This window comes from Ctenopharyngodon idella, chromosome 9, assembly GCF_019924925.1.
Source record: "Ctenopharyngodon idella isolate HZGC_01 chromosome 9, HZGC01, whole genome shotgun sequence".
NCBI classification, from domain to species: domain Eukaryota; kingdom Metazoa; phylum Chordata; class Actinopteri; order Cypriniformes; family Xenocyprididae; genus Ctenopharyngodon; species Ctenopharyngodon idella.
In genome coordinates this window covers 7,818,324-7,843,441 of record NC_067228.1, presented here as the reverse complement: position 1 = coordinate 7,843,441, position 25,118 = coordinate 7,818,324, and the positions used below count along the sequence as shown (strand labels likewise).

General features: G+C 36.7%; 1 protein-coding gene across 1 annotated transcript in view; it reads right to left on the bottom strand.

Annotated features, from left to right (window-relative positions):
- Nucleotides 1-21,484, bottom strand: part of col5a2a (collagen, type V, alpha 2a) — a 35,629-nt gene extending 14,145 nt beyond the window's left edge. Inside the window, exons 1-18 of the mRNA XM_051906845.1 lie at nt 21,241-21,484; nt 6,055-6,270; nt 5,922-5,938; nt 5,765-5,797; nt 5,637-5,669; nt 4,919-4,972; nt 4,726-4,812; nt 4,457-4,534; nt 3,220-3,264; nt 3,089-3,142; nt 2,541-2,594; nt 2,398-2,451; nt 2,252-2,305; nt 1,495-1,548; nt 1,186-1,230; nt 1,003-1,056; nt 837-881; nt 689-742 (exon numbers count right to left, since the gene is read on the bottom strand). Coding sequence (XP_051762805.1) covers nt 689-742; nt 837-881; nt 1,003-1,056; nt 1,186-1,230; nt 1,495-1,548; nt 2,252-2,305; nt 2,398-2,451; nt 2,541-2,594; nt 3,089-3,142; nt 3,220-3,264; nt 4,457-4,534; nt 4,726-4,812; nt 4,919-4,972; nt 5,637-5,669; nt 5,765-5,797; nt 5,922-5,938; nt 6,055-6,270; nt 21,241-21,337 — 1,128 coding nt within the window. The 5' untranslated portion in view covers nt 21,338-21,484. The remainder of the gene's footprint in view (nt 1-688; nt 743-836; nt 882-1,002; nt 1,057-1,185; nt 1,231-1,494; nt 1,549-2,251; nt 2,306-2,397; nt 2,452-2,540; nt 2,595-3,088; nt 3,143-3,219; nt 3,265-4,456; nt 4,535-4,725; nt 4,813-4,918; nt 4,973-5,636; nt 5,670-5,764; nt 5,798-5,921; nt 5,939-6,054; nt 6,271-21,240) is intronic.
- Nucleotides 21,485-25,118: the final 3,634 nt, after the last annotated feature.

The window sequence follows — 25,118 nt, the reverse complement described above, 5'->3', positions numbered from 1 at the left end:
TTCTTTAGATGACAGCAGTGAACTTGCATGCCGATTTTCTTCAACCCTTCTCATCAGAAGACGCTCCTGTTGAGGTGTTAACTTCTGTGGACGACCTGGACGTCTCTGTGAGATGGTTGCAGTTCCATCTTTTTTAAATTTTTGTACCACTTTTGCTACAGTATTCTGACTGATAAGTAAAGCTTTGCTGATCTTCTGGTAGGCTTCACCTTTCTGGTGTAAAGAAATTATTTTCTTTCCCAGGTCTTGTGACATTTCTCTTCCATGTGGTGCCATTGCTGACAGCATGAAATGGGAAGGGGTTTTAACACCCCTTTTATAGTCAACTGTCTGCTGGACACCTGTGTAATGAATAATTAGACTCACCTGTGGTTGAATTCTTGTTAAATTAGACATTTGTAGTCTAAAATTTAGCTTTGCTCCAGAGACTTTCAGTGGGGTGAACTCATTTTTGCATCACCCTAATTTGAGTAAAACTGAAAATTTTGTTCTCTAAGTTATATTATTAACCTTACTTTCATGTTATAAGTTAAACAGATGTTATATAAAACTTAGTCTTGTCAACATTTTGGAAATTGTTTTTGTGTTCATTGAGATATTGTTTAAAACGTTACTTTTTCAAACTCATTTATGCTGAGCACTGTATACTTAATTATACAAAACATATGCATAGATTCTTATTGCCAACCTTCATGCCTGGACCTCCAGGATACCCTGGGGCACCATTAATTCCCAAAGGACCCTTAAAACAATTAAAAAGTTACAGATTAGCATCATGAGTTATGCAGTTGCTTGGTATTTCACACTTTATCTTTTGGTTGATTAAAATGTCTTACCATTGGACCTGGTTTTCCAACGTTTCCTTGAGCACCACGCATACCCTGAAATAAAAAGAAAAAGAAAAAGATAACTAATAGTATTAAGAATAACAACAAAATCAATATAGCTTTGATTAAAATCATCTGAAAAATGCTATCACTCTTAATGTTTTAATGCCCTCACCGGTGTGCCACTAGGGCCTGGGCGTCCTCTTTCTCCTGGCATTCCCCTGGGACCCTGCATTTAGCAATAGGCCATTTTAATTTTATTGGAAACAAGGCTAGAAGCATTTGTGGCAATGTAAGAATCATTTACTAGGTTCACATCAATAATGATTTGATTTGTATTATGTTGCTGTCTTCTTACCATAGGACCAGGGGCACCCATTGCACCGGGTCCACCAGATTCACCCTAAATGAATAATAAATAATGTAATATATGATGAAAATGTACTTTGAAACATGAAATGGTTAATAAAATCACATTTAGTATTTGTGTGTGTGTGTATATATATATATATATATATATATATATATATATATATAAATGAACAGACAACTATGAAGTACTCAAATACAGTCTACTCTTTTAAAGCTTTGTCAATATTAACAGTTAATGTCTATAGTAAATGGCTACTTAATAATGAAGTTAATTTTATATTTGCAAAAACTGAACCTTTGATCCCAAAGCTCCACGTTCTCCTTTAAGACCCTCTACACCTTGATGCCCCTGAATTATGAAAGGAAATAACAAGATTATTATTTTGGCAGACTCCACCTAAAATAAACAATAGAAATGAAATTTTGAACTGGAAAATCATTCTTTGTGCTTTCTACAAAGTATTTATATAAATTGTTTGTTTCAACCAAGGGAACTTTGTGCTAAAAAGTTGATTGGTGCTTTTGCAAAATAAGCTGCAATTACTTATTTTCAAATATGATTTTTCAAATTTGTTTAACACTCTGTGTGTGAAATCTGACTTCGTGTCTTGTCTGGCTTGCAGGTGTTTCATGTGGCGTAAGCATTCAAGACAAAACTGATGGCTTGCTGGATGATCTGTAAGTAATTCCAAAACAATGATGCTTTGAAAATTCATGTGAACTCAATATAAAATCTGCAGACCAAGAGAGTGAGATTCTCACACTTGACATAAAAAGTGGGATATGATATTGAAAGAGCATGTAAATCAGTGAGATTAAAAAAATCTTCTACTTTATATTCTTTTCCAATTTAATACAAAATGAGTTCACATGGTCAATGTCACAAATTAGCTTATTAGTGACCTGTAGAATCATAAATACTTTTTCTTTGTTTTGTCTTTTTCAAAACCACAAAGGTTGATTTCAATATAAAGTCCGGATTTTGGACCCCACTGTATGCATGTCAAACTTGTAAGTCTTAAATGAGGCCTAGAAATTAAGAAGTTACTCACTCTGTGGCCCTTTAAGCCTGGAGGCCCCGGCGTCCCTGGAAATCCTCTTGCTCCCTGAGCACAAAAGTTATTTAAACAATACAGTACATGTAAATGCAACCACCATCCAATGATAAAAGCTGCTAATGAACAATGTCAAATATTACCGCAGATCCAGGAAATCCCATTTCTCCTGCACTTCCTGAAGTCCCTGGTTCTCCCTGTGACAACAGAAAATTCCATTTCAGATCCTGCTTATTTTTTCCACATTGTTGTGAGGATGCCCAAAATGACAGCGTAGAGTACTCACATCTTCACCAGGCTTCCCTGGAGGACCCTCCGGTCCTCTCTGGCCAGTGCCACCCTACACAATGCAGAAAGTAGTTACCAAAAGATGATTACAACATAAAAACAATGATGCATTGTACAGATGGAGTGCTCTTTTAGTAACAAAACAATGTATTACCACCATTTTTGTAAAGAGGCTTGAGTAATGTAATTTGGGGATTTATAAAGGGTGGATCTGCAGCACTGATGGAGGTAATTATACCTAAAGATTACAGTTTCAAGTTTCAAACTGATAACCAGATGAATCAAAGCACTGAATGGTCGGAAAAGAATGTTAAGTATATGTATAAAGCCACTACAACAATTTCTTTTCTTTGAGAATGTGAATAGCCAAAGTTGTGGTTCCCTTTAATAAATGAGCCATGAAAATTGACTGCAGTATGCAAACAACCAGCAGTTTTTGAGTTTATCCTGGCTGATGTTTGCACTGAAATAAAGAGTGTGGGACAGACTTCCCCAGTAAATTATAAAGTCTTCAGAGACAGTACACAATTAATCATGTTCCCTCACCATTGACCCTGGATCTCCAACATCACCAGGAGGTCCTTGTGGTCCTGCCACCCCCTAAAGGAAATTGTATAAACTTAAAATATGCTACTGCTGGAAGCAATATTCTTTTTACCAGAAAAGTAAATACTTACTGGTGCCCCATTTGGCCCAGGGGGTCCCCTTGTTCCAGCCTCTCCCTATTGAAAAATAGCTTTGTTAATGGAATAATCACAGACTGCTTCAGAAACAGCACAACACAACACAGCACCCAAATCAAATGTCGCAATGGTCTCATTCTGTACTCTAGCTTAGTATGATACAGTTCTTGTAATGTTTCTCATTTATATGCAGTTTGGGGAAAGTTACTTTTAAAAGTAGTGCATTACTATATTGTGTTACTCTTGTGTTACTTTTGCATTACTTTCTCTCACCTGTGCATCTTACAAAGATCAGCAGCAAAGAGATTGGTTAATAAAGTGAGATTATATACATAAAGTATATTATTTAACATATTTATTATTGCAGGTTTGCGTAAAATTCTGAGTTTGTATTTCACTCTTTTCACTCATTTTGAGGAATACTGAATCTGTTTTTGTGCGACGTGAGATTAGGAAATGCATGGTCACATTTAGGGCCAGATTTACTAAACAGGGCAAATTAGCATAAGAAGAAATTAGCATAGCGGAAAGTTCTGCACGTGATCTACTGACGACGCGCAAATTAAAGAACTCAGAAGCAGCCGGATCATTTCCATAATGACCAATGCAGTCTACCAAGAGCAGCGTAAATTAGTGTCTGGTTTAAGACGTGCTTTTTTTTGGCAGTGAATAATGGCGCAAATACCAGTATATTGACTAGCGCAAACCTTAGTAAATCACCTTGCAAATACTCTCCTCCCATAAATTTTGTGTCTGAAAGGGAAACTCCTACAGATGCATATGCAATAAGGTCAGCCAGAAAAATAACTGTGTCCATGCCTTTTTAGCGCTAATTTTTCACTGCACGCATTTGGTAAATCCTAACAGTAGTTCTTTTAACGCCAAAAGAGGGTTTGCGCTAAATCTGGCTTTAGTCTTGATAGAACTACAACAACCATCATGATTATAGCACACCTCTGCACCTGATTTCTCTCAACATGGGGACAGGAGAGCTGTCAGTCAATAAATGTAAAAACAAAGTAACTTGTGTTACTTATTTGAAAAAAGAACTCTGATATTTTGTTGTAAATTTAAAAGTAATGCTTTACTAGTTAGGCTACTTGAAAAAAGTAATCTGACTCGCGTTACTTGTAATGCGTTACCCCCAACACTGCTTATATGATATGAGTTCTTAGATATAATATTTCTTTTTTTGTTGTTGTTTTGTTTTAATTACAGAATCTCCACTTACCCGAACTCCAGGCATCATAGCATGCTGAGCTCCTGTTTTGTCAGCAAATCCCCCGGCCATATGTGAAGACAACTCGCCCTAAGTAACAGAGGAAAAGAGGCTTTATTTATACTGTAATGCAGCACTTTATTAGATGTTGCTTTTTAATTCTTTATTTTTTTTATTGTGTTGTTTATTGTATTTTATGATCCTCTGCTCTTTATATTTTGTCTTAGTCCTACTTTCAACTGGCCTTTAACCTAACATCAAATCAGTCTGGTAATACTCACTCCTGGGGTATGTCCTGGGGGCCCTGGCTCTCCTGGCTGTCCTGGAATACCGGGCTCTCCATCATATCCTGGGGGACCTCTGAGACCCTACAAGAGACATTAAAATCAGGCTAAAACAACTTAACATTACAATGATATTACACAACATTTCACATCTTTAATCACATTTCGAAACTGATTTGCAGTTTCTTACAGGTCGACCTTTCGGTCCGCTGTCTCCTCTAAACCCTGGTGCTCCTGGAGGCCCCTATATAATAAAAAAAAACAAAAACATAATTAAGGTAAATAAAAACCTTTATAGCATTAACACTATTGCATTAGTCTGTGCAAGTTGTTGTCATAGTCTTACACATGTGTTGACTGTATGAATGCCCGTCCTGATTTTGAACATATTTAATTGATCCTGGAACAACATTCCTGTCCAAAAATGTAATACTTACCTTATCCCTACCCCTAAACCTAAGCCTACCCATAAGTTATCCCTAAAATCAGATGGAAATGATAGGTGTATAACACTGATGTAGAAGCACCTAACCCTGGTTGTAAACCTAAACTTGACATAAACCGTTCACTTGTTTCTCAAATCTGATTGGTTGATTGGAATGTTGATCCAGGAACATGTTGCACCAATGTTGCAACATTATATACTAGAATGATTACTTGAAAATACATTCAAGTAAAGACTTATGGAAATACACAGAGCTGTGCTCTGTCCCCATCTAGTGTCCAGACATCAGAAAATATATAGCAAGTAAACTACTAGATACTGTATATGTGGCAAAGCACTGTATTTGAGTACATGAAAGCACTGGTTTATTTACTATATGTTTAATTGTATAATTGGTTCCATTTGATTTATCTATTTATTGATTTATAGTGATCAGGACAAAAGTCAATGAAAGAAAGCTCACCATTGGTCCAGGACGACCTCTTATTCCAGTAACCTGAAATCAAGATGGAATGTTTGGATTATTTACAGACTTTACAAATATATCCATCCTCATCTTCAAATGTAAGGTAAATTTTTATTCAAACATACATGTGGGACATCTCCGGGTTCCCCTTTCTGACCCTGAAATCAAGAATAGTGAAATTACAGAGTCATAGGAAGTCACTGGACTGATACATTATTATTTTTTATTTATTTACTTAAATAACTGAATATTGGCAGTGCTGAGTGTAACTATATAGCTTACCTTGACAATTCTCTCCGCTGACGAGTAAAAAGAAAGAGACAAAAATAGTTGCTGTTTATCTGTTCTTACATTTCAAAACAATGCATGTTTTTTATGACTTTGTTTTGAAGGTTTTTGTGGTGCTCATCCTCACCTGGTCTGCCATTGCCACTGCTATCTGATGTGTCACAAACAGGACAGCACTCTCCTTCTGGGATTACTACCTTTCCACAGTTAGACACTTCATCACATTGCACCTCATCGCACAAGATGGTCCCGCTGTCACAAACACAGATCCTGCATGGTTCAGGTTTCCAGATGTCTCTGTTTGTGTACACCTGCCCGTTTTCTGCACAGCTCAATTCATCCTCTACAAGCAAAAAAGGTAAACACTATATAAATAATACTATATATTTGTGCACTCTGTGTGTGTATTAATGACATATGGAGCTTATATGATAGGTCTTTAATCGAAACACATCAACTAAATACAATAACTTTCTTTAAAATGTTCCCCCCTCTTTTTTTCCCATGAGTCATTCAGTCTTTTTCCAGCCATATTTTTCCAAATTCAAATATGCACAATTAAAAGCCTGAATTTTGTATTTATACTTCATATTTTTCATTCTTTATTTAAAATCATACTTTTCAAAATGGAGAAGGCACTCATGGAATCACCTGGTTATGTGTGTCATGCCATGCAACTAGTCCAGACAGAAGTGCAAAAGCAGCGTTATACCCTGAGAAAGTGGCTGAAAATTACTGGAAAAGGTGATCCCTTGTCTTTTGGAAAGGCTCTTGTTGGGAAGGCATGAGCTAATGCTCTCCAGGAAGTCTGATTCATATAAACTGTTTCCAGCAGACCTCTACTGCAATGTGCTATTCACTCCATCATTGAAATAAAGTTAAAATATTTATAATAAACAATTTCCTAATAAAGTTTTCAAGCAATTAAGTACAAGAATTTTGCTGAACAGCTGTGGCAAATATTTGTTCAAATTTAGGAATGCAGTTTGCTGCTGTAAAACCAATACACCAGGTGGCACCCTTGAGCTTCATCCAGCTGCCTTCAATGAAACCTTTTGGTATTTCTGCTCACCTGAAAACTTCAGTCTGAAGAGGATGTTTTTGTACCTTCTGAGAAAGCGGGTAAAAATAGTAAGTAAGGACTATGAATGTATCTCAATATACTGTAATACTCTAATCTGTACAGACAAGGATGTCCAAAACCTACATACAGCAACAAAGTAGGAAAAGATGTAAACTTTTTTAACACTGTACTCGTAAAGAATGTTCATCACGTATTGACTCTGGGATGCAGATCAAATGTGACTGCACCTTATAGCTTAAGGGGAGATTCAATCATTAAATTCTGAACTTGAGCATGTCAAAATTGCGTGCACAAGCTAATGAATAAAAATAGCATAAATGAATGAAACGGATGTATTAGGAGGGTGTTGATTGGAAATAACTTTTTGACCTGAGGGAATGAATGTGTCAAGGAAGGATGCCAAAGAAAAGGGAGATCTTTTCCTGAATACATGGCTGCTGACAACCTAAGAGAACACACCAGCAAACATACCCGTTTAGTAAGGAATAATTGATGATGGGCCGTTGAATTATTAGAAATTAATGCACACCCGAGGTGGTAATGCGAAGCGGAGTGGCCGTTACACCTTGAGTGTAGCCTTAGCCTACATTATTTTCTAATAATTTAATGGACCTGCGTCAATTATTCCGCTTTTACTATGGTTAACACACCTCAAGATATTGCTCAGATGTTGTATTTCAAGACATTTGTCAGTTTTTTGTCCTTAAAATACTCTTATATGTAGGACTAATTTCCAATTTTGCATCTCATCATTTTAGAGCAAGTGGAGGCTTGAGCCAGTGATAGCAAACTAATGCTGTTATTAATGCAGTTATTTGAGAGGGAGCGAGAGAGAGAGAGCAGTGTTCGGCAGCAGCGTTTCTACTAATAGCAAAACTGTAAGTCTATTTGCTTCATGAACAGTGCTGTTATTACCTCGCTAGTGAGAAATATCACGTAGTTCTTAAGTTGCTATACTATTTTACTGATAAAATTGTCAGAGCAGCACTGACAACACGTTTCTGTGAAATTGTGTCTGTACTGTATGTGTGTGCATTAGATTGGGAGAGAGAGCGGGAGAAAGAGAACGTGTTCTTCGTACATAATAAAATGTAATTTTGTGGCAAAATACATGCAAATACTTTGTTGTTTTTATCCTGTTGTTTATTATATTTAGTTGCTTGGTCAGTGTCATTGTGGGGTTTGGTTCTTTAGCTGTTGGAGGCTGTAAGGACCTTTGAAATAATTGAAATAATTTGGCGAAGTGATATATATTGCCTGGAACCAGAGTCCCCTTCAGGCAAGTCATTTCACTTATGGAATGTCAAGAAGCTCAAAAGCACATGAATTTTAACACATAAACAACGGGGCAACTACGCATTGTTTGTCTATTTTCAATGTGCTGCGGTTACGTGTCGATGACACGTCGAACTTTAACATGCAAATAACACTTAAACAACACGTAAACGATGCACAAACAATGCATAGGCGATACACATGTTTTTGAGCACTCTGGCATTCCATATTCACTCGGCAGCCATCTTTGAAACGCCTGTCGGGCAGCTATTTAAAATTTAAATCATGCAAGCATCTCATTGAAAGAAGAACATCAAATTCTCCAAAGCTGTTCACCAAGCTTACGATTCAATTTCATATTGGAAATTACCAATTAAAAACTGACAACAATTGTCTCATAAATTTGGCTTCTAAACGCTGAAATCATGACAAAAAACTGCATTTTTAAGGCTGGACCAGCCAATACGCATGTGCAATCCTAGGTATGCATCTCAGAACACTGACTGTTTCTATAGCAACTGAGCTTCTAATGGCAGCTGCAGTGATGCAATGACTTGACTAATTGGTGATTAGCTCTTTTTCTTAGAAGCCAGAATTTATTCCGCCATTCATAGTAATACATCTTTGTATATCTAAAGTCTTTGCTGGAACTACTTTAGCCATGCATTTCCCTGAAAATAATTGCACTTCTTAGAACGTTCATCAACCAATCAGATTCAAGCATTTAACAGCCTAACATTAGTTAACATTAGTTAACTATAATAACTTTCAAAGTCCTTTTAAGACAAGTCATTTCACTCGGCGGCCATCTTTGAAACGCCTCTCAGGCATGCAAGTGCATCTCTTTGAATGGGGAAACATCAAATTCTCCAAAGCTGTTTGCCAAGCTTTTAATTAAATTTCATATTTGAAATCACAAATGAAATCTGACAACAACTGTCTCACAAATTTTGTTACTAAACGCTCGAATCATGACAAAATAACGGTATTTTTCAGACTTGATCAAGCTAATGCGCATGCGCAGTCCTAAAGTGCGCGTCTCTTACGTCTCATTTCGGAGGCGCACGTCTGTTTCTATAGAAACCGGAGCTTCTAATGGCCGCTGCAGTGACGCGATGACTTTACCAATCGCCAATTGGCTTTTATTTAGAAGGCGGGACTTATTCCGCCATATTGCGCGTTGCACTTTTCTCCCATTCAAAACAATATGAGTGACGCGTCTTGTGTTATTCTATAGTCTTTGATAACTTTAGACTGGTATTCAGGCTGATTTTTAGTATATTTCACTATTTGTATCATTCCAGACTGGAGTATGTGACTTTTGCAGATTGGGAGTAGAGCAGGGTTTGGGGACAAGCTGGTCAAATTTTATTTATATATCTTGTTTATAGATCTGTTGCATAACAACAATGTTATAGTCACATACGTGCTGTTGGCGTGAATAATTACAGTAATATATTCAAGCAGTATTGCGCATAAAAAGCTTCCATTTCCACTTTCCATTGTCACAGTCTATGGCATTCAAAGTAATTCATTGAAAACAAATGGAACAACACTCATCTAGGATAATCAAAAGGTTCGGTGGCAAGAATTTTAGACAATACAGCTGGAACTGTCTATTCCCCTGTGAATATTTCATAGAAAAGGTGTTTGAGTCATTACAAATTTATGGGAGGGGAACTATCGTTCTCAAGCCACCCCTGAAAACCTTACCATTAAAGGTGAAGAGAAAGCTCACTCTTTCCCTCGGTTAGCTAATTCATTGCAGACTCTGCGCTTTCTACAGCAACGCTTCAAATCCCCTAGTGATGATGATAGCAAAAGCATGGTCCTTTGTGGACTTCTGACGTACATTTTCCACCAGTCTTCCAGTCTGGCCTGACCTGACCACACTGAACATGCTCAGCATTACTCCATGTCAGCTAAAGTCTGTGGTTCCTTCCCAAATGCTCAGGCTTCCGTATGAACGGTCTAGGAAAACAATGGGCAGTTTCTTTACAATTTACATCTCCACCAAGATACTGCATTGTGGGAGTTTAACTAATATAAATCGCATGTATTTTCCTTTGGTTTATGTGGAAATACTCATAACTTGCTGTGTTCAGGGACTTTGTTGTTGGAACAAGGCTGTATGGGTTAGAAAATGACCTTATGGAAACAGTGACTCATCTGAGTCTGTCTTTCCAACACCAAGTATATGAGATTATGTGTGTGAGAGAGTAGCCTATAATTCAATAAATAAGAGTTTCATCTGAACACCGAACAATGTTAAATTATAATTTGATTATATGGTGACTGTAATAACTTTATTGATGAATGATGATGTACGGTAATCACACAATCCAGGAAAATGCTTTTTTCCCATAAAGGAAGCATCTGTTTAACTGTTTAAACCAGATAAGTTGCATTCAAACTCCAGGGAAACTTTAAAAGGTCTCCAGTCCTGCTTTTTAAACGTCAATGACACAAATAAATTGTGTGTCTCACAGACCTCTGACCTCTCTTGTAATTAACTGATAGAGTTCCCCACAGTTCACACACAACTCCCTCTTTTTGAAGAAGAATCTGTGTGAAAATGGGATGTTGGTGATTTGTCTACATTGTAATTCAGACTGTCACTCCAGACATATAGACCTCAAAGTGACTGTGAAACCTATGATTATTCAAGCCTTGACTCTATGTCCTTGTGGCTACCCTTTACTGAGATACAAATGAGGATCTTCAAATGAAGAGTCACACTGATTTCAGTCTAGGAAGAACAACCTCGTTTCGCAGAAGGAAACATGGTTTACTCTGGTTTGGACATGTCTTTAACCTTTTTTTCTTTTTTGTGCTTTCGATGATGTGCGGTGAGAAACTTGGCCTAGTATTTTTTCTTTTTTGGACTGCATAATTTTATTGCCACATCACTCTGTGCTCTAAATCTCTTACCACCAGTCCTTGATGAACTAACTTCAATATTTAACTTGTTTAATCTAAACTTTTATGCTTGATTAGGCTTAATTTTTCAAACGCAACCTATTCTTTGAAATTATCTGCAATTGTAATGCTAAAAGCTATTAACAATGTCTCCCAGGCTTTATTTATTTATTTATTTATTTATTACACAGCTTTCACCACATGTCTGAGATATCATGAAATTTATGGTGTCATAATACTCTTGGCTAGAAACAGAGCTGGGGTAGATACAAATCTTTGCTGCAAAGAAATTGATGAAAAATGGCAAAAACTGTTCATGGCATATTTTGTTATTTAGCATTTTTTGGATTTGATGGATGGATGGATGGATGGATAAATTGATTGATTGATTGATTGATTCCTTGAAGGGTCAGTTCACCCAAAAATAAAAATTCAGTCATTAATTACTCACCCTCATGTCGTTCCACAACCGTAAGACCCTCGTTCATCTTCAGAACACAAATGAAGATATTTTTGATAAAATCCGATGGCTCAGTGAGGCCTCCATTGACAGCAAGATAATTAACACTTTCAATGCCCAGAAAGCTACTAAAGACGTATTTAAAACAGTCCATGTGACTACAGTGGTTTAACCTTAATGTTATGAAGCAACTAGTGATGGGCGATTTCAAAACACTGCTTCATGGCAGTTTGATGCATGCTCTGAACCACTGATTCGAAACAAATGATTCGTAAAGCTTCAAAGCTTCATGAAGCAGTGTTTTGAAATTGCCCATCACTAGATATTGTTGAATAAAGTCGTTATTTTGGGTGTTTTTTTGGCACACAAAAAGTATTCTCGGCGCTTTATAATATTAAGGTTGGACCACTGTAACCACATTAATTATTTTAAATATGTCTTTAGTAGCTCTCTGGGCATCGGAAAGTGTTAATTATCTTGCTGTCAATGCAGGCCTCACTGAGCCATCGGATTTCATCAAAAATATCTTAATTTGTGTTCCGAAGATGAACGAAGGTCTTACAGGTGTGGGAACGACATGAGGGTGTTTAATTAATGACAGAATTTTCATTTTTGGGTGAACTGACCCTTTTACTTGCTTTTTAATAATAACACAATTTGAACTCCTTCACTTTTTATACAAACTCAATATATGTTTAGATGTTGAAGGGTAAATGTGTCTCTGTGTGAGTGTCAGGGAAGATATTTAATTTATGCAGGTCAATACTAGTCACATTCTTGGCCGAGATCAACAAAATCTCATGACCAGTCATAGGCCTACTCATTGCCATGAGTAAAACTCTGGGCAGTTAAAAAGTAACTTAAATTTAAAATGTTAATGATTCATCATTATTAAGAAAAAATATACATCAATGTTTTTCCAGGCTGTGGATTTAATTTTTTTTTTTTTTGGAAATCTCTGTGCATCCTGTGAGGAACAACCCTACTCATTCTTTCCAGGGACTAGAAACATCCCTCCCTTATGTTTCTCTTTGTAGAGTGTTTCCTCCTCTTTGCTTTGTTTGGATGTTGTGAGAGCTTGCAGAGCTTCCACAGCTGGTCTGTCATGATTCTAGCTTACATTACACTCTTTTGGATGGAGAACCTTTAGGCATCAGCGGAGAGGATTTATATAAACATTTACTTCATGTGACCCCACACTGTGGTACTTCCATTTCAGATCATCCTCTTGCCTTTTTCTATTTTTCTATCTTGTATTAACTTAAGGACCTCAATAATCAGCTTCAACCTTTGTCATTAGAAGCAACTGTCTTCTGTCAACAATCTCTGTCTGTTATAGATATTTGAAATTAGCTGTAATGGACATGATCTTACTCTTATAAATGTGAGACTGCAGACTACTCCACTAGAAGGCATCCCACTTGCTCTGAGAAAACCTTTGAAGTTTATAGCGGCTTATATCTTTTTAAAGCATGACATTTAGGATGGTCAAAGGGTCAGCTTAAAGGTCAGTTCTTGCAAAGGCCATAAATTGTATAGACTGTGATACTGGCTGGTCGTGTACAGAGCTATTAACATATGCACTTAATAATGTATTGCAAACCGCAAACTCATCCAGCATGTATAATATCAAAAAAATTTACAAACACAAAGTACTGACTGGTTTTCTATAGCATACTTTATTATAAAAAACTTGATTTGGTTACACTTTATTTCAATGGTCCACTTTAGACATTCTACTAAGTAACTTTGCAAATACATGTCAACTAACTCATTAGAGTATTAGTAGGCAGTAGTAGACTGACTTAAGCAGAAAGTATACTTTTTTTCTTAGTAGGCTAGTTGTACGCGCAGAGTCGAATGCACCGTCGTGCAAAGTATGCTTCACTTGACTTGTATGCGTATACAGGCGTTCAACACATGCTCATTGAGACAAATTGCAATACCTCTATAAGTTACAGCCCATGTAAACATCTTTATTCTTTCATGCTAGAGTTGTACAAATGAGGGTACTTTTTAATCTCTTCGCACAATCTCTTGTCTATGTAGGCCTCCATTGTTGCTGTAGCTTGCACGCATTCTGGCCTGTTCTGTTTATGCAGTTTTTCTTTGACTACCTTGTGAATTGATGCCCCCAGGGCATGGTTGCCACCTTGTGGATAAAGTAATTACTGCAAAAAAATTAAATGCGCATGTGCGACCTCCGAGTACAAAGTACGAGCAATTACAAAAATTCGGCAGTGCGCGTTCAGTACGCGCGTACTAATCTGATGACAAAATTCACATCATGCACACTGTCCCTCGCGTACACGTAAAAAGTGAAGTATACTTTGGATACTTTTAGATAGTTCACCCAAAAATGAAAATTGTCTTCATTTACTCACCCTCAAGTTGTTCCAAACCTGTATGAATTTCTTTCTTCTGTTGAAGAATGTTGATAAACAAACAGTTGATGGACCCCATTGACTTCCATAGTATTTTTTTGTTTTGTTTTGTTGTTACACTTTATTTTACAGTGCCGTAGTTACATTGTAATTACTCAAATAAGTACTGAGTACTATTAATTAACTACATGTACTTACTATAGAGTTACAGTTAGGGTTAGGGTTTGATTTAGGGTTAGTTACTTGTAATTATGCATAATTTACTGTTATAGTAAGTACATGTAGTAACGTGAATCACTGTAAAATAAAGTGTTACCTTTTTTTTTCATACTATGGGAGTCAATGGGGACCATCAACTGACATTCTTCAAAATATCTTCTTTTGTGTCAACAGAAAAAAGAAATTCCTACAGGTTTGGAACAACTTTCATCATTTTCAGAATTTCCGTTTTTGGGTGAACTATCCCATTAAGGTTAGGGTTCAGGTTAGTAGAATGGGGGTAGTAGATGGGGGACCTTCAAAATAAAATGTTAGCAGATATTAGGCAAACAATCAACTAATACTCTAATGAGAGTTAGTTGGCATGTAGTTGTAAAGTCATTTATAGTTAGTAGAATGTCCAAAGTGGACCATTGAAATAAAGTGTTACCACAGATTTTCCTTATATAATCGTATTTCTTTCTGATCTGGTTTTATAAATAAAAGAAAACAGATGGACTAAGTGAATCTTTCCAAACTCAAATTTGATAGGAAATAGGAAACCATAGACTCATTATTAATTAGATGAGAAATCGATAAGAGAGTCAATGCTTTATGTCCTTTTCATGATTCCATGGTTATAGTTCTTTTCCGTAGAGCTTTTTAAAATGTCTGATTAGTCATGAGCAGCTGGTTTGACTGCAATGTTTTGTGGGAATACTGGTCCGGTTCTAAGTGATTAACCGCAGAGTAATTTCAACACTGTTAATCTTTTGACCTGCAATCTATTCATCTAGAAATACCATTACACATTACATGTACCATTGCACTCTAGGAAAAACAAAAATCATATATACAGTCTGTTTCTGACTCTTTGTATAGAGATACAAAATACTGATATTTATTCAGATATATTATATTATATTATTAAAAATGTACATATAAAGCCTATGAAATTTAAATTGGCAAGTGTTAATCAAACCGAATCAAACAAAAGTTTAGATTAAACAACAGGTTGAATATTGAAATTAGTTCATCTAGGACTAAGATGTATAAGGTAAGGGTTTTAGAGCACAGTTTGATGTTGCATTGAAATTATGCAATCAAAAAAATGCAGTTTTCATAGGGGTCATGTATATAAGTTGCACTTGTTGCCCGCAAAACTGCACTCGTCAAGCAATTGCATGGGGTCTTTAAGTGCACTAACAGTAAAAAATACTTCATTAGAGCATCTTTATTGACTGAATAAAAATGTAAGACAATAAGATGTAGATTTGCTATAACCATTATGGGATAGCAGGGAATGATATCATTGCTCAGACCTAGACATTACTCAGCGTTCTCTCCAGAGGAAATGCCAGTGTGAGCCACTTCCTGCTGTGAATATACAAAAATGAACTAATTTACAAGGTGGAAAAATGTCTCTCTCGTGAATGTGTTTTTGAACTTTAAGCTCCTGCCAGACTAAAGTTCTGTGCCTGGATCACATTTTCTTCCTTAATATGATATATAAAATGTTTTGGCAACATTGATTTATTGGATACAGAAAGATTATAGCTAGTTTATTTGAAGGACATATGAACAATGTTTAACGTCTGTTCAATGTAAAAAGTTCTGGGATTTCTTTAATTTAAACAGTATGGGGAAGTAATTGGCCTAATATTTACAATAATCGAGTGTACACTGGATATACAAATGGCTTGGCAAGTAATAGAACAAGAATGAAACTCATTAACAGTAATTTGGTCATTCCTTTATTTTCATTTTGCGAACCACTTCAAACTGCAGCTGTATTTTTTTTTTTTTGTAACCAATAGATATTTTAAACAAATAAAGATTTAATACAGTGTATGATTTTCTCATAGGTCTCTGGCATTTACAAACTGATGTGTGCAACTGCCACATGGCATCTCAGGATCACAGTGTCTTTTTTCACACGCTATTAGAATCTAATCGTATTGTGTCCATGACTCACTAAACTGTGCAGATGTTTCCATACAAACTGGGCTGACTCAGATGGCCTAGTAATGAGTTTATGAAGTGCAGGATAGTTGCTTGTTGAAAAGCACAATGTGTTCTCGTGTTGAGAGTTCTCATTTTTCTCTAGAGTGGGCTCGGTACAAGTAAATACTACAGAAAAAAATGTAATTTCATTAAATAAGATAGTTCAGGCAAGAATTTAAAAAAGTGAATTCTGTATTTTTAGTCCTCAATTCAAGGTTGTAGAAATCTTTTTGTTATGTTTACAATGATTCTTTAAGTAAGCATCAAAGTTATAAAATTAAGCAAAACCTACTCAACTTTCTGAGACTGGTGTTCCCATCATGCACTGGGGCATGAATAATTATTAAGGTTGCATTTTTCTAGCTGTGTTTACACTGTTTTATCATTGCTTTTGTTGTTAGGTTTAGTAACTTGCTGTTTTGTGACATCTGGAGACAATTTTCTACTCAATATGATCCATTCATACACTATTCATAATCATATTCATACTATCCACTGATTGTTACCGTTATTGTGTATTGTGTACCAAGTATTGAAGTCTCTGTGTTTGTTTAACTCACTCTTTGTTTGTTTGTGTTTACTAAAACAATATAGGTAATGAGGTACCCAACCAGAGTATTGCAAGGTAAACTTCCAGTGAGTAAGCAGAAATTACTCAGCAACCTCTAACTGGCCAAGTTAAATGTGCTCGTTCTTTTTGTTCATTTTACATAAGTAGAATTTACTTAATTCCATGCAAAATTTACTGAATTGCAAGTTCTGCAATAAGAGTATTATTAAATGTGGATACGTTAAGGATTCTCATAGCCCTCTCTCATAGCCCACAAATATGTTGGTATGTATTCAAACTCAATTTGAATTAAAAACGGACTCCTCTGCCTGGCTTTCAATCCCTGTTCCAGCCTGAATGACATCTGTTTCATTTTCAGCACACTGTAGATATAATTATAAGGCTGTGTTCTATTAGTCATTGGCAAAAGTCAAAAGTAATGTGGAATAGTTATGTTGAATTGATCTTATGGCCCGAATCCAAAACCTGTGTCATTTCATCTTGTCATAATATATTTTTAAGCTGGGCAGCCACAAAGGACTTCATGTACTTTAAGTATCAGTATCAACTTTAAGCATCGGTATCAATGCCATCATGATACTGTAAGTTTCTCATCTTGTGAATGGTATGGCTGTATGTTAGTTAAACAGACGAGGAATCAGTTTTTTAAATATTACTCACTCTTTTAGTATTATACAGATGCACTACAGCAGTGGATAATTGGGGTAACTTTTTCCACTTTTGGGAGGCCATCCGCAGAATTTTTTTCCTGGATAGGTGGGCTAAGAAAAATGAGGCAGCGGATGTGATATGGTTCAGTTAGAAAAATGACTTGTGCCATTGAGCATGGTATCTGTCCTTCAAGGAATAGTTCACCCAAAAATGTTAATTCTGTCATTATTTTACTCATTCTTATATTGTTCCAAAATTTTGCCACCAAAAGGTGAATTTTTGAAAAATAGTCTGGCCTTATATAGTATTGAAAGTGAATATGGGAATGTCAAGCTCCAAAATTACAAAAAAAAAAAATCAGTATGAAGATATGACTATGGTGTATTGTAAAACTTTTAAAGACGTGAAATTTAAATAATTATATTTTTTAATTACATGATCACAAAAACAATTACATTCCCCAAGGTGTTCATGATAGAAGTAGCAATGTCTAATTTGAAAATAAATCATTCTTTTGAGTCAGATCAGTCAACAAATCTTTGAAATTTTAAATCTGTTCATAAAAAAACAGAAATGATTCATTGACACCTATTGCATTGTTAAAAAAAAAAAAAAAAAAAAAAAAAATCAGAAAAAAGAAAGTCATACAGGTTCATTTTTGGGTGACTAGTGCTTTAGCCCTATCCACAAAATAATCAGTATATGAAATATGCTAATCTAAGCTTCTTCTATTATCCATGGTTTAGACCCATGTAGCAATAGCAGACAAACAGGACTAAAAACTTAAATAGGCCAAATCCAGATGATATCCAGACCAATTGGAACAGCTGTGTAAGCTTATGAACTGTCTCAAGGGAAGTTCTCGTCATTTTCTCCACTGCCAACCTCTACATTCTCTACACAGTCATGTTTGGCATATGCATGTCTCATCCTCCTTGCTTCCTGATCCTGTAAGACTGCCAAAAGGATATTTGAAGGTTTTTCACTACATCTATTGTACATGAGGCTGAATGCTTACTTGCACGTGACAAACAAAATATACAACAGACTTTGCTGAGCTATTATAGTATATAGTGGCAAAATATCTGCATTTACTCTCATTTTCTAACCCCCATTGTCCTCAAGCCTTTGCTGTTCGAAGACACAGTGTTCTTTACATCGACTACGACTTCCTCCACAACGACGTTTTAGCCAACATTTGTTTTAATATTTTACAAATACTGCCAAAGCAACCAGTTTAACATCTGGAAGTCATCCCCCAGGCTTGCATTTGCTGACTGCCATAATTTACTTTATAAGTAGTTCCCATGGAGCAGTCTCAAGAGCGCCCTGAACATTAAAAATACATCCTCTAAATTGTTTATTCCATAGAGACGCCCAGTGCCATCTCTGCGGGAGATCAAAGGTGCTACAGATTGTACAGTAAAGGTTATAGACTTAAAAATTGGTGTCATGTGGAGAATAGGGTTCTCTCTCACTCTCTCTCTTTCTCGCTGTCTCTTTCCCTCCCTCTTGCAGGACCAAAGAGGCATGTAATCAAGTCATAGCTCAAAAATGCAGCACATGTTTTTCATCAGCACATAAGCTGTGGACTTGGTCGAATGCACATATTTGGATATTTAGCTGTAAAGTGAAAACACCCTATTTGTTGTAATATAATTGATGTGGCAGTAACAACTGAAACTAGTTTTTTAAACAAAAAAGGACATTCATTCATGTAAAATACAGAAAAGTAGAATAGCACAGAATTGCTACACAGCCTTATAATAAAAAAGTCCAATCAAGAGTATAATGCTAGAAAGACGATCATCTGTTTGGGTCAGAGAGAAATTACAGTGTTTTTCACTTTATTGTGAGAAGTAATTTGTGTGGATTTGTTTAACCAAATTTACATAAAATTACACATTATCCAAAAGATTGGGGGTATTTAAAACCGTTCCATGAGATAATGCTCAGATGAAAAGAGTTTCGGATGGGTCACGTGGAACAGACGAAGAACAGAACAACTTCACTTGGACTTTATGTGGTGCGTGCTGGCATTGAAATGCCTGTGTGAAAGGACAGGATGAGAGAAACTGCATCTTTTATGCATTAGATAGAAAAATACTAGCAACCTAACCACATTTGCCTGAAAGCACATTTCATTTTTTTGTTGTTTTGTTTTTCTGGAGTAATTTTCTTCTCTTTACGTTGCGTAAATATTACCGTTGCAACTAAACTATTTAGAAAGAAACAGCTGCTTTCAGTTAGTCACTTTAACTAGCTTGAAACCAAACAATTTAGACACTTTCTTCAAGTGAGGAATAGTATGTACTCAAACAGACTTTAGTTAAGTTGGTAACACTTTATTTCAATGGTCTGCTTTAGATATTCTATTAACTATAAGTAACTTTGCAAACTCTCATTAGAGTATTAGTAGACTGTCTGCTTAATGTTTGCGAAAAAAACTTTTGATGCTCCCCAACAGACATTCTACTGACTAATTTTGCAACTATGTCAACTTATTTACTAACCCGAACCCTCCTAACCTAACAGTCTACTAATATTCTAATGAGAGTTAATTGACATGTAGTTGGAAAGTTACTTGTAGTTAGTAGACTTTCTAAAGTGGACCAAACTTAATTAATTGTATTTGCGAAGTACTATAGAGATTAACATACTTATGAGACTATTTATAACTTGTTTATATGGCCTATTCAAATGGGCAAATATGCAGTTTAGCGTGATAATGCCACCAAAATACATAGTTTTAGAGAAATGCTACCAAAAATAATACCAAATTTTCACCTAAAAACATTATTACTTCTTAGCCCAAAAGTGAACAGACTGGTGTGAAAAATAAAATCTCTTTTTTACATATAATGCCATTATAATTGTGTATTTTTGCTCTATTATTAACTAGTATTATAATTTAATTTTGTAATGATTATTTACCACAAGGTGGCGCACTGCCTGTGAAACCCCAGTAATAGGCTTTAAATCCAAGAGACACACGTAAAACATGTTTTTCAGATACGCATATATCAAAATCCGCTAAACATTCAAGATCAAGAGAACCTCCCTAGAAGTGTGTCTGGTGACATCATTTAGGGAAAAATATACGTCACATGTTTGAAATGCTCTAAACCGGGGCATGACTGAGGTAATAGCACTCAGGTGTTTCTTGGCTGGGTGTTTTTTTTTTTTTTTTTTTTCCTGCATGTTCAGAGTCAGAGCCTTACTCATAATATCCTCACACATCTGCTCTGCATTAGGATGCAAGATGTGTTTCTGTAGAGACATGTGAGCGCAGTGCTAAAGCTGAAATCGATTCAGCAGATGTGAGAGGAGAATATTGATGTGAGTAGAAAACAAATCTAATGGTGCATGTTGAAGAGTCAAGAGTAAACTGTGCCCTTTGCCCATCCTCATATGTCACAAAACTCCTCACCATTAATCATGTTACAGTATGGTGACCACATGGCATAACTTGCTGGTCAAAAGTACAACCAAATCTCCAACTTATGGCATAACTAGAGATGACTGCTGGTCAAAAGTACAGCCAAATCTTATATGCAACGTCGTTTAAAATTAAGCTCCAATTTTTCAACAGTTAACAATTAACATTTAAGCAGCTTTATATTCGACATCTTCACTTTATATACCTAAATAAACCTTACTGGTAATAATAATAATAAAATAAGACTAGTCCCATGTCTTTACAACAAAATCAAAAGCATCAGCTTTAGCATCAGCACAATTAGCTTCATGAATAAACAGCAACTTACCACCGTTTTCTTCTTGGCATTTCACAAATTGTAAAAAAGCCAGAGATAAAGCCAGAAACAGGACAGTCCTATAAGGCTGAAAGATCATCATGCCCATATCAAAGACATGAGCTGTTCTTGTGTGCAAAGTAACAGGGAAGAGGAAGGAAAAAAAGAGTCCAGGTTATCGCTGCACCATGAAGACAGACTGAGGTTTTTCCTGCTCAGAGCAGCAATCAGACCCAGCCCCACTCTCTACTGCCTCTTTTTTAACAGCTTTAAGTAAGAAGAATGCTGCCAACCCTAATTTTCCTCCCCCTTTTGTCAGGGCTCTCTCATAAGCATCCACTCTGGCTTTGTAGAATTACACTGTATGTTCCTCATAAGTCATGACTATTCTTTAAAGATCGGTTGTTCTTTGCTAATATTGTATATTGTAACGGTAATTCTTGAATAAGTTTTTGGTGATTGTTCGCTGATAATGTTAGAGTCTGTTGCTAAGAAGGACGGTTAAACTGGCTTTATGACAGTCTTAACTGAGCTGACTTTACTGCCGTTGCTTATAGGCTCTCTTTTTACAAGGGAACAAGAAAAGAGTTTATATCCCATTTGTCTTGGGTTGCAGATGACAGATTTAAACCCCTAGTTGGAAAACAAGAAGGGAAGACAATAGTGAAAGGTAAAAAAGCAACTCATTTTCTGCTGCTCTGAAGGCGTTTTAATTCATTGTTGCTCAATCCTCATTGTCTCAGTACTGAATACTAGACAATAGGATCAGCTAAACATTCCCTTTGCTGGTCAGGAAGCTTTTACAGTTCCACAGACTTGTCCAGTTCCACATTTTATTAAGTGTATTTCACATGCTGGACATATGGGTATGTGAATTACTTCATGAACACAAACATTTATGTGAAAGATGACCAAGATCTTGCACGTGGTTTGGCTGAATGCATTATTTGTCTTTATAGTGTCAGGTTTTGCTCTGTTTTTTTATTTGATTTCAAATTCAGTAAAATTATATACTTGCATTTGAAAATGATCAAATAAATTATAATAAAATTATGAGACATAGTATAATTTACTTAATGTTATCAGGGGGTATTTGATCAGATTTCCTCAAAATGTGAGGAGCAATAATTACTGTGAGAAATTCAGATATCACTGATTTAGGTGTCCTGAGGAATCACACCTGTAGCTGACACCTCTAGGCTCTGTATAGAGAAAGAGTCAAGTAAGCGGCCAGTGCATTTTAGCCTATTAGAAAATTCTCCCTGCGTGTTCAGATTTGCTGACGTCAGGCTGGCTGACATGTCTTTGGAGGGCAGGGTTTTAGTGAGAGGGCGTGTGGGATTGGGGTAGGGTGGTCTAATTCTAGAGGAAGTTAACAAAACAGCTGAAATAGCTTACAACCATCATGATAGAAAGTTCCCTGTTTGTCTGTCTGTCCGTCTATCTATCTTTGTTCTATCATCCATCCATCCATCCATCCTTTTATCTGTCTACATTCTATCTATCTATCTGTCTGTCCGTCTGTCCGTCCGTCTTTGTTCATCCATCCATCCACATTCTATCTATCTATTTATCTATCTGTCTGCCTGTCTGTCTGTCTTTGATCCATCCATCCATCCATCCATCCATTTGTCTACATTCTATCTATCTATCTATCTGTCTGTCTGTCTGTCTGTCTGTCTGTCTGTCTGTCCGTCCGTCCGTCCGTCCGTCCGTCCGTCCGTCCGTTCGTCCATCCGTCCGTCCGTCTTCCATCCATCCATCCATCTACGTTCTGTCTGTCTGTCCGTCCGTCCGTCCATTCATCCGTCCGTCCGTCCGTCCTTGTTCCATCCATCCATCCATCCATCCATCTTCATTCTATCTATCTATCTATCTATCCATCTGTCCGTCCGTCCGTCCGTCCGTGCGTCCGTCCGTCTTTCATCCATCCATCCATCCATCCATTTGTCTGTCTACATTCATTAGGATCTATCTATCTATCTATCTATAGATCCGTCTGTCCATCCGTCTTTGATCCATCCATCCATCCACCCACCCACCCATTTGTCTGTCTACGTTCATTAGGGTCTATCTATCTATCTATCTATCTATCTATCTATCTGTAGATCCGTCTGTCCATCCATCTTTGATCCATCCATCCATCCATCCATCCATCCACCCACCCATTTGTCTGTCTACGTTCATTAGGATCTATCTATCTATCTATAGATCCATCCGTCTATGGGTCCGTCTGTCCGTCTTTTTTCTATCCGTCCATCTGTCCGTCCATCCGTCTTTGTTCTATCATTTTATCCATCCTTCCATCCATCTGTCTACATTGTCTATCTATCTATTTATCTATCTATCTATCTGTCCGTCTGTCCGTCCATCGTCTTTGTTCCATCCATCCATCCATGCATCCATCCATCTACATTCTATCTGTCTGTCTGTCTGTCTGTCCGTCCGTCCGTCCGTCCGTCCATCCATCTTTGATCCATCTATCCATCCATCCATCTACAGTTGTGGTCAGAATTATTGGCACCCTTGGAAAATATGACTGTAAAAATAAATCTGCATTGTTTATCCTTTTGATCTTTAATTCATAAAATTAGCAAAAATCTAACCTTTCATTGAAGGAAGAGAATTGAAAGTGGGGGGAAACTCACATTATGAAATAAATGTTTTTCCTCCAAAACATGTTGGCCACAATTATTGGCACCCCTAGAATTTATTATGAGTAAAATATCTCTGAAGTATATTCCCATTCATATTTACATTTTTTAGCACACCAGGGTGATCATGAACATGAAATTGTCCAGCCATGACTTCCTGTTCCACAGGAGTATAAACATGAGGAAACACAAAGGCCAAATTCCCGTAATCATTCATCACAATGAGTAAAACCAAAAAATACAGTTCTGATGTGCAGCAAAAGATTGTTGAGCTTCACAAAATAGAAAGTGGCTGTATTTCCACTATCAGGGCAATAATTAAGAAGTTCCAATCAAATAAAGATGTTACAAATCTGCCTGGAAGAGGACATGTGTCTAAATTGTCCTGATGCGCGGTGAGGAGGAAATTTTGATTGGCCAAAGACTCTACAAGGATCACAGCTGGAGAATTGCAGTGATTAGTTGAGTCTCAGAAAGCCTAAAAAAATTATCAAACAGCACCTACATCCCCACAAGTTGTTCAGGAGGGTTTCAAGAAAAATCCTCTGCTCTCATTCAGAAACAATCTCCAGCATATTCAGTTGTCAGACAAGACTGGAACTTCAAAAGGGACCTGGTTCTATGGTCAGATGAAACTAAAAAAAGAGCTTTTTGGCAGCAAACCCACCAGATGGGTTTGGTGCAAACAGGGATAAAAAGTACCCCATGCCCACGGTTAAATATACTGCTGGATCTTTAATGTTGTGGGCCTATTTTTCTGCTGGAGGTCCTGGACATCTTGTTCAGATACATGGTATCATGAATTCTATCAAATACCAACAGATAAAAAATCAAAACCTGACCGCTTCTGCTAGAAATCCAATAATGGGCTGTGATTGGATCTTCCATCAGGACAATGATCCAAAACAAACATCAAAACCAACACAAAAATGTGTCACTGAGCACAAAATGAAGCTTCTGCCATGGCCATCCCAAGCCCCTGACCTGAACCCTAAAGGCCATGAGTGGAGTGAACTGAAGAGAAGAAGCACCAACATGGAGCTGGGAATCAGAAGGATCTGGAGAGATTCTGCATGAAGGAATGGTCTCTGATCTCTTGTCTGGTGTTCTCCAAACTCATCAGGCATTATAGGTGAAGACTCAGAGCTGTTATCTTGGCAAAAGGAGGTTGCAAAAAGTGTTAAATAAAAGGATGCCAATAATTGTGGCCAACGTGTTTTGGAGAAAAACATTTAT